The sequence below is a fragment of the Bidens hawaiensis genome, unplaced genomic scaffold (assembly GCF_021521415.1).
Source record: "Bidens hawaiensis isolate Kalapana, Puna unplaced genomic scaffold, B.hawaiensis_p1.1 tig00020425_1, whole genome shotgun sequence".
Classification (NCBI taxonomy): domain Eukaryota; kingdom Viridiplantae; phylum Streptophyta; class Magnoliopsida; order Asterales; family Asteraceae; genus Bidens; species Bidens hawaiensis.
Genome location: NW_027493114.1, coordinates 256,402 through 266,838, shown reverse-complemented (window position 1 = coordinate 266,838; position 10,437 = coordinate 256,402). Strand labels below are relative to the sequence as shown.

General features: G+C 33.9%; 1 protein-coding gene across 1 annotated transcript; it reads right to left on the bottom strand.

The window, feature by feature from the left end:
* Nucleotides 1–419: 419 nt before the first annotated feature.
* Nucleotides 420–2,449, bottom strand: LOC143560689 (3-beta-hydroxylase-like). The gene is made up of 2 exons (XM_077048935.1): nucleotides 1,589–2,449; nucleotides 420–1,100 (listed from the first exon to the last, which is right to left on the bottom strand). The coding sequence occupies exons 1-2, from the start codon at nucleotides 2,447–2,449 to the stop codon at nucleotides 501–503; spliced, it is 1,461 nt and encodes a 486-aa protein (XP_076905050.1). The 3' UTR covers nucleotides 420–500.
* Nucleotides 2,450–10,437: the final 7,988 nt, after the last annotated feature.

The window sequence follows — 10,437 nt, the reverse complement described above, 5'->3', positions numbered from 1 at the left end:
AGAGACAAATTTATAAATTGAGTGAATTTTGTTTAAAAGACAAGTTTACCCTTATTAATACATGTACTTTATTAATTAGTATTTGTAAAACTTTTAAAATTAAGTGTCTTAATTACCATTGTCTGTATTATATATGGTACATATTTTCAAGTTTTTTAATTTATAATTTATAATTATTTTTAATTAAAAAATAGAATTCTTTAGAGTAATTCAGTGACATGCCGGTCTACTTAAGAACAGTATTAGATTGGTCAGAGCTTAAGGCATTTGGGTACCTTTAATTCCACACCCTCCAAACATGATTCAAATAAACTAACCAATGCTCGGAAAATAACGGTAAAACTTGGATCCCACGTCCCTACTTCATGCAGTACGTGCGCACATGTAAAAGTTCCAATTATTGGCCAATGGCCACTAGAAGCTAAGTTGTACGTATGAAAAAACAAACATATTTATAAGATTTTCAGTTATTACAGAACATTTATAAAAGTCCCATCTACTTAAGAACAAGGGGTTGCTGAAACTAGTATAGGACACTTCTTATGAACAGTAAGACCACTTGTCTCACTCATGTCCAAGACCTCTTCTCCCATCAATGCCAAATCAAACTTATACACCAAATTGGCCAAAACAAGCTCGTTAATAACCATTGCAAATTGGATACCTGGGCATCCTCGCCGTCCAGCACCAAATGGTATTAACTCGAAATGAAACCCGTTATAATCGATAGGACTGTTCAAGAACCTCTCTGGTCTAAACTCCTCGGGCGCTTCCCATTTCAAAGGATCCCTTGCTATAGCCCATGCATTGATGAATACTTGTGTGTCACATGGGATGTCATATCCGAGTACACTGACATCTTGCGTTGATTCACGAGGGACAAGCAGCGGAATTGGAGTGTGCAGTCGTAGCGCTTCTTTGAGAATGGCTTTTAGGTAGGGCATGTTTTCTAAGTCATCTTCTGTAATCATTGATCTCCCTTTCCCTATTTTGAGGGCCTCTTGTTGCACTACCTTCATTGCCCGTGGGTGTTTTAATAGCTCCGCGATCGCCCACTCTAAATTTGTGAACGCCGTATCAGTTCCAGCAGCAAATAGGTCCTACATCAAGTCATAGTATATGTATCATGTAATCAAGTCAAGTGACACCATTCAAGTTACTACACAACCCTAAAACGAAGTGATGTGGTGCGACTTTCAAGTTGTTTCACACTAATTTTAGCATGAGGCACATTTTATACATCGAATGTATTTCCTAACTCTCAAAAGTGTACATAATTATAATTTTATGAATTATGACAATTACCATAGTGTGCGTTTCTTAAAAAAATAAATAAATAAAATTTTCCCAAATCTGAAAATAGAATTAACTACAGTAATAGTATATTCTTAAACATGTCACGATAACAAATAGTTGCGTTCATGCAATAAAAAGTTCTTATATTTTTAACCATATTTGTGGTTACTTAAAGGTTGTTTGGTACAAAAATGATCATAGCAACCTGCAACCTTACGTATAAATCACACACAACCGCACACATATATATTCACATAATCACATTAATCCAAAAGAAAGGCATGCATCTTACCAAGATGATAGCTTTAATCATATCTCTCTCAACTGTAACGTTGTTTCTTTGAATTTCTAATAAGATATCACAAAGATCTTGGCCTTCAACACCAGACTCCTCCTTGTTTACATGTTCGTCGATAACACCCTCTAAAAACTCATCAAATTCTTTCGCAACATCATCGACTTTCTTCTCTAATCCACTCAGTCGATCGACCCATCTTAGCGACGGAATATAACTCCCAACACTAAAGCATCCCAACAACTCTAAAGTCCTTCCTAATAAGCTCTTAAAATTCCTCCCATCATACCTCCTCCCCAAAGCCACCCTACAAATCACATTATTCGTAAGCGAAATAAGTAACTCACTCAAATTAATAGCCGATCCATTCGCTCTTCCAATCTTTTCCATCATAAGAGCCATCTCCTCCTCTCTTACATGTCGGTATGACTGAACCCTTTTATTACTTAAAAGATGGATAACGGATATGCTCTTTACTTGCCTCCAATACTCCCCATATGGTGCAAAGGCTATGTCTTTGGAGGCATAAAAGATTCTACTAGGGATGTCTAAATACGGTCTGCTTGCAAATATTTTATCATGGGTTTTCATGATCTCTCGAGCTGCATCAACAGAGGAGGCTACAAGTATCGGCACGGTGCCAAGGCGAATCAGCATGAGTGGACCATAAGTTTGAGCCATGGCATGAAGGGCGCAATGCGGGCTTGAGCCTAGTTGGTGAAGGTTTCCAATTAATGGTAGCTTTGGGGGACATGGTGGTAGGTTTTTGTGGGATTTTGAAGAAACAATGTATGTTTTTAAAAGAAGTAAGGCAAGAATGATGGGAAGAGAAGAGAAGATGAAAACTTGCAATAACATGGTTGATACTTAAATCTAGAGAGAACCTAATAGGTGTTTGCTGTTATATATGTTGTGGAATATTTCATGCTTATATCAATACTAGACGGGTGCCCGCATGATTCAGCGGGTGTTTGAACATGTTAATCACGTACAAATATAAGTGTTTATGGTTCGGTTAAAACAGTGAAATCGTTTAAATCGGTAATTGGTTTGACTTCTTTTTTCTTTTCTTATTTACTTTCGGTTTGTTGGTTGGTTTCAAAATTTTCAAAACGTAGTGTACGGTTGGTTCGCGGTTTATATCGGTAACCGGCCATATGAAACCAGAAAAGACTGTAAATTAACCTAATAGCAATATGATTCCTTTTGTAATCTTTGTTGTTATCATTTCACGTCATAGATCTTCCAATAATATTTACCATTTATGTGGTTAAAATTATAATTTTTTGTTTTATGATCTTCTCAAGTATCACATTATGTTGGTTTTTAGTTAAAATTGATGATACATTTAAATTATTAATTATTTTAAACTAAATCAATTATTAAAGTGTAAACTGTGAAACTAAATTGGAACCAGACCGTTAGTAACGATTCGGTTTCAACTTTCAATGGTTGAGTTTGGTTTTGGACGACAAAAAATCAGTATTAATGGTTTGACTCACAAGTTTAACTTAAAACCCATCAAAACAGACACTAAACACCCATACATAACATATTAATTAATTTAAAATGAAAAACATTACAACAATATCATATCCAAATTAAAGAAAATAAAATGCTCGTTTTTATGGAGAAATTTGTTTATAAAAATATTAACGTATGTAAAGGCTATAGTCGTTTAAAAATCATGGGTGAGAAGTTAGTTTACAAGTTAATTAAAAACATAATATGGTTAAAGATAGAGGACCAAACTTGTAAGTTGAATGGATTGTGTTTAAAAGACATGTTTACCCTTACTAACACATGTACCCCATGTTTTAAGTGTTGTAAATTACTTAAAAATAGGTGTCTTAATTTGCTCTTTTTTAATGTATTATATATAGTATAGATTGTAATTATTTCAGATGATGACACGTCAGGCTATACATCCTCCACCCCTCCACCTTTTTTAGCTTTTTATTTTTGTTTCTTTAATGGCCATTTATTTATGAAACAACATAACTAGACTAGTAATAAGGAGTTAAACTAGAGATCACAACACAACTACACCAGGTTCCTATCCAACCTTACTATTTTTCTTCTATTCTTAACCTAACTTAGTCTCTTGATGTTCTTCTTGATTTTGTTGATCGAAACCCATTTGTTATTAAAGAGAGCTTTGTTTCTTGTCTTCCATAAAGACCTGCACGTAGTGAGAATTACCGCATGATTGCTTCGTTTTCCGTCTTCTCTTGGCCTCCGGTATCCAACCTTTTTAGCTAATAGATCTCTTTAATTTTAAAAGTTATATGTCAAATTAATCATCTTTAAGATAAACTTAAAAATTAGTTAATAGTTGATCGAATGCTACACCTATTCAAGTTGTGTACGCTACTAATTAATAACATTAATAATCATTCTTAGGACATGCAACACAAATTTGTTTTTTCTTTATTCAACTTTTTGAAAAAGTATAATAAATTTTATTAAATGATTTGTGTGAACCGCATATTAATATTCAGATGAAAGGACAGCAATAATTTTCCGTAGCAATAATTTTCCGTCAGAGACTTTGCCTTCAGCCTTCTCAACATTTGAAAAGGATACACGAATTGTTTTACTCCAAAATCCTACATAATTCGTCTTTTTTTCCTTTTCTATTCTTGGACAAGAAGAATTATTGACCACAAGATGGATGCGGTCCCTCTTTCCAATAAAATACATCTCTGGTTTTGTAGTACGTTATTGTAAATAGAAATAAAAAAAAAATTCTAATGGGCTTATATAACTTTGGTAGTCATTGTCAAAATACTCTATGAAACAAAACCTCAACAGCCCACCTAAAAGGCCTTGCCGCTAGCGTGCTACCTTTACAAAATTAAACACAACTAAATTTATACCCGCGGGCTTGTGCTGGATTTCAACGAAGATAATATTTATATTCCACTATATATGTCTTGTGTCAAAAGAAACAGTAAATTGTGGTTTTCGTTTATGGGATTTGTTCAAATATACGGTTTTAGTCCAATAGTTTCAAATTTGTGATTTTCATTACTATGATTTCATTTCACTTGCAATTAAACCCGACCCCACTAATGCCGTTAAGCTTGGTCGTTAAACCCATCACGTTGATGAATTTAACGACTAGACTTAACAAGGTTAGTGGAGTCGGTTTTAATTGTGAGTGAAATGAAACCACATGGATGAAAATCGTAAATTTGAAACTATTTGACAAAAATAGCAGATTTAGACAAACCACATGAACGAAAACTGCAATTTACTCCAAAAGAAATATCAATTGATTTGAGTGGGAAAATGTAAAACTTTATTAATAGTTGTACTCCTATTTATACAACATTAATTAACTAACTTATCTAAACTTACCTAAGTTGTTAACAAACTCAAATAGATACAACATATATAAATAAACCCCATAACCCCCCCCCCCCCCCTCCCCAACCACCATCACCACCACCACCCTTTTTCAAGTTGGAGGTTGTAAAACACCCAACTTGGACAAAAGAATATGATGTGAAGATGGTAAGCTCTTTGTAAGAATGCAAGCCAATTGATCAATAGTAGGAGTATGCTGAAGAGTGATTAACCCATTTTGTAACTTTTCTCTTACGAAATGACAATCAAGTTTAATATGTTTTGTTCTTTCAAGAAATACTGGATGTTTGGCTATTTAAATTACAGCCTGATTGTCACATTTAACCGGTACATAAGTGGTTTTTAGGACATTAAATTCATGTAACAATCTAGTAGGCCACACCAACTCTGCAGTGATCTGACGAAGTGACCGATACTCAGCTTCTTCAAAACTTAAGGAGACGGTATTTTTCTTTTTAGATTTCCAGGAGATAGGACTACCACCAAGTGAGATATACAAACCACTAACAGATCATATTGTATTAGTACAAGATGCCCAATCTGAATCACAATGAGCCAGAAGAGAAAAATCGCATGTATTGTTGAAGAACAATCCTTGAGATAACGAACTACGAACATAATTTAGAGTGTGCATGGTAACAAGCCAATGAGGTTCACGTGGATCCTGCATAAATTGACTAAGAAATTGAACTGTGAAGGCCAAGTATGGGCGAGAATGTGTTAGGTAGTTCAGTTTACTAACAAGTCGTCTGTAACATCTCGGATTTTCATAACTGAATTCGTATTCGTTTACCCGACTCGGGAATACATTTTGAATCTTTCGTATTAATAAAAATTTGTATTTGTTAGTATTTAACTTGGTTTAACTAAGTTTATGTTTTAATAACTTTTAAACTTGTCAAACAATGCTTAAAGCCCCTTAAAATCGATTAAAACGACTAAAAATCGCATGTATAAAAGTTCAAGGACTATTTTTGCCAAAAAATCAAGAAACTTAATCCCCAACATAAGTTATATAATATTATAAATTGTCCATACTCTTACCTCTAATATTAAAAATGAATTTTTATTGTTAATTGGTTCGATTTTATCATAATGAGCTTATTCGGTTTCCTTAAACGAACTATTTCCTAATAAACGATTTTGGGATGATTTAATTAACCAAAACACATCATAAAACCCTAAAATATTATTGAAAACATCAGCCACCATCTCTTAATCTCGAAATCCCTATTCCCCTTTATCAATTTCATAAAGTTTGTTCAAGTTCTTTCACCCACGGTTTGACTGTAGCGTTCAAGACTCTTTGACTTGTGATTTCTTATTGTTTCATAATCTTTTCGGTTAAGTTGTCTTCATGAAAAACATTTATCTTTTTCCTAACTAACAAAAGCCTTCAATCAATTTTACTGATTGATGGGGTTTTGTCGTTCAATTGCTTTCCAACCCGTATTAGGGCATAAAAGTCAATTTCAAAGGTTTTTCAATTACTACTGCTTCTGGTCAAAATTAGCTTTCGGGCTAGAAGACTTTTATGTTTATTTTGAGATTTTGAGTGTACTTATCAAAACCCGACTTCCCGCTTGCTGTTCAGATTCTTGTCAGTACCAGCTCGCTTATTTATTAAAAATATCATAACCAAAGTTCTATACATCCGTTGGGATTTATTCCAGTGGCTATGTTCTAGGTTTTTACTCTATTTTTTTTGTATAAGTCTCAGGTTTATTTAGATCGGAATACTTGTCGCGATAACCTTGCTCGTTTATTTTATCTATTGGTTTGCTCGTTTAATCATCAAGGTGAGTAATCACTCCCCTATTTTACTGTTTTCAAAGGCTTTTGAGACTTTTTATGTATCAAATATTTTTCATACTACACATTATACACACTAGAAAATCATAATTATTGTGTTGTTGATCAATTAAATGGTTATTTGCTAATTGATTATCTACTTATCTGTTTGATTATATAATTATAGCAATTCGGAGGGTCCATCATTGATTCTAGCAAGTCTTGATTCTAGCAAGTCGTCATAGTAGCCATAGCCTGTTTGTAAGGCATGGTCAACTGACACCAGTTATTTGTTTTCATTTAACTATTGATACTCATGATATTGATTTGCATATTTTATATATAATATATTTATTATCAAAATTTGGTAATTACTTTGGTTTGAAGTGAAGAGTTAAGGTTACGTAGATTAGCTTTATGTTATATATAAAAAGACAACTAGTTTGATGTATTTGTTTTTTTGATTTATTTGTAACAAGTTGAGACGATGTGTATTTAATTTAAATAAATAAATTAAATATTGTCATATTTAAATTTATGATAGTACCTTGTGAGCTGTGAGCAATCAGTTCGCGCCCCGATATTTTTGCCTTAGGTTGGGGTGTGACATCGTCTATACATCAAAGGATCCGTACAAGGAGAACCTTTACCAACACAAATTTGAAAATTTGGAGGTAATGGAGAGTTGGCAACACTCTCAGAGAAAGAAAACTCCTTTAGTAAATCAGAAGCAAATTTTCATTGTGTCATTATAACGACCCAAATCCTTGGTTTTGAAAGTTAAATCAAGAAATGTCTTGAGGGCTCGTATTTCAATAGAATGATTCTTTGTAACTAGTATGTCATCAACATACACAGCAACAAAAACATCTTCTCCGATGGATTTGGAAAATAAGGAGTAATCATTTGTAGAGCGAATGTATCCTTTAGACTTAAGTGCATCATAAAGTTTTCCATACCATTGTCTTAAAGCTTGTTTCAAGCCATATAGAGATTTCCTGAGCCTGAGACAATGTGTAGAAGGAACATTCATGCCAAGAGGTGAGAACATATAAATTTCCTCATTAAGATCTCCATGTAAGAATGCATTGTTAGCATCCAATTGGAAAATATCCCAATTAAACTATGTGGCAATAGCAATGAGGCTTTTTATTGTTGTCATTTTAATAACAGGGGGTAATTATTCTGTTTAATCAATACCCTCCTTTTGAGTATCACCACAAGCTACAAGTCTTGCTTTATAGCGCTCAATAATCCATCAGCATGATATTTGAGTATATAAACCCATTTACATTTACTGGGCTTTTTATGAGAATGAATACGAACAACATCCCAGGTATGATTTGCCTCAAGAGCAGAAAACTCTTTGTGCATATCTTCTTGCCAAGAAGGATTGTTAGCAGCCTCAGTATATGATTTAGGTTCATATAGAAGATTAACAACAACAACAACAACAACAACAACAACAACAAGAGATTGAGTATGTGTAAGGTAGAACATGGAAAGAAAAAGAAGAAACATAAGGAATATTGGTGTTTGTATACGCACAAAAAGAAGAAATATTAGAGTTATAAACATAATCATTCAAATAAGGAGGTGGAGCATGTCTTGTAGAACGTCTGGTATGAGGAGAAGAATTGGGAAAATAATTGAACACAAAATTAGGAGGAGATAGAAAATGAGAAGATAAAGAATCAGGGGGTGGAGAAGAATTAGAGGAAAAAGAATTATGCGTTTGGGAAGATGAAGGAGTGAGTGAAGGTAAGGGTCATTTGAAAAACCTTGTAATATCATCAATCGAAGGAAAAATAAAGAAGGATCAAATACTTGTGTGGGTGGAAACATATTTTCAATGAAAATGGCATCCCTAGACACAAAAATGCCATGTGTATGAATATTATTCAACTTATTTCCCTTTTTAAGAAGAGCATATCCGAAGAAAATGCAAGGTATAGCACGAGGTTGGAACTTATCTCTACCATGTTTAGGAGAAGAAGCATATAACAAGCACCCAAAGGCTCTTAAATGTGTATATGATGGAGGTTTGTCAAGTAAGACTTCATGAGTTTTACCTTTCAAAATATCAGTTGGAAACTTATTAATAAGTGGGTTGCAATTAAAAGACAATATCCCCAAAACTTAAGTGGAAGTTTGGATTGAAAGAGTAGTACTCGAGCAGTTTCTAGAAGGTGTTTATGTTTACGTTCAACAACACCATTTTGTTGAGGGATACCAACACAACTTGTTTGATGAAGAATTCCTTTACTTAAAAAATAAGCAGCTTGTTGAGTACCAGATGCAAGTTCAAAAACATTGTTAGATCTTATGCATATGATTCTAGTATTAAATTTTGTTTCTACCATCTCAACAAAGCCTTGAAGAAAAATAAAAGCATTGCTCTTTGTGGACAATAAATGTGTCCAAGTTGTCCTACTAAAATCATCTACAATTGTTAAAAAATACTTGTGTCCATTATATGTGGGAATGCAATAAGGACCCCATGTATCAATACGAACAGGTACAACGAGATTAGAAGTAGAGGTTTCGCTCTCAGGAAATGACAAACAATGCTGCCTAGCCTTTGGACAAACTTCACAATGATAACTAGACATATTAGACAACAAATTTAATTGTTTTAAGTATGTAATAAGGCAAATGCCCAAGTTTATTATGCCACTTAGTACTAGTAACGGGGAGAATTACAAACAGTAGTAAAAGAAGCAGATTTATTTGAAGGAAAGGATGGTAAAGTAGCATGTAGGAGATAGAGCTCATGAAGAAGTTCACCAAGAACCAGGGGCTTCTTCATTGAAGGGCCTGCAAAACACAACTAGTATTAGAAAAAGAAAACTATGCCCGTTTTATCTTGACAGGCTGTGTTTAAATTCAGGAACATGTAAAACATGATAAATAGAAAGAGTGGAATTAATAGGAAGATTACCAAACTTATGGATAGAACTAACTTGTCCATTAGCAAGATCAAGATACACAAGTTTTGAATATTAGTTAGAAGGGAATCATTAAAAAATATATGGACACGTGCGCCTGTATCAAGGATCCATAGTGTTTTGATCAATGAAGTGGTACAAGCCATTATATCTGCAAAGTTTCCAAGACTGATCTTTCTAGAATGTGCATTTGCAGACTTGTAAATGTGGTTCTTTCGTAAAAGCTGTAACAGATCATCAATTTGTTCATTGGTAAAACCGGTAATGGTCTTTGTGAGTGGCCCAACAGATTCTTGTGAGTCTTGGTCTGTTACATCAGCATTTGCATAGAATCTTTTGGTCTTTGTGAACTTAAAGTCCTTAGGAAATCCCACAAGTCTGTAGCATTTATTAACTGTGCGACCAATTCTTTTGCAATGGGTACAAAACATCCCTTTCTTGTTGTCAAACTTACCATAACCACCTTGATTGGTAACGTTCATATATTTTGACTCATAAGCAAATGGTTTGTTAGAATGCATTTCTCGTTGCTTTTCATCTTGAACAAGAAGGGAATATGCTTCACTACTCGATGGAAGAGGCTTCATCATTAGAATGGTGCTCCTTGTGTTATCATAACTAGGGTTTAGTCTCATCAAAAACAATTGAGAAGAACCAAGAATAACTCAGGAATGTTATCTAAAGCACTTAATTCATCCCATATAGATTTCATTTTAGTGAAATAAGCGGCTATAT

What these genes read in the sequence shown, in the direction of transcription:
- LOC143560689 (XM_077048935.1), bottom strand. Translation starts at nt 2,449, where the DNA reads ATGTTATTGCAAGTTTTCATCTTCTCTTCTCTTCCCATCATTCTTGCC. An exon ending in TGATTAAAGCTATCATCTTG is followed by an intron (nt 1,101 to 1,588) that starts GTAAGATGCATG and finishes GACTTGATGTAG; the next exon opens with GACCTATTTGCTGCTGGAAC.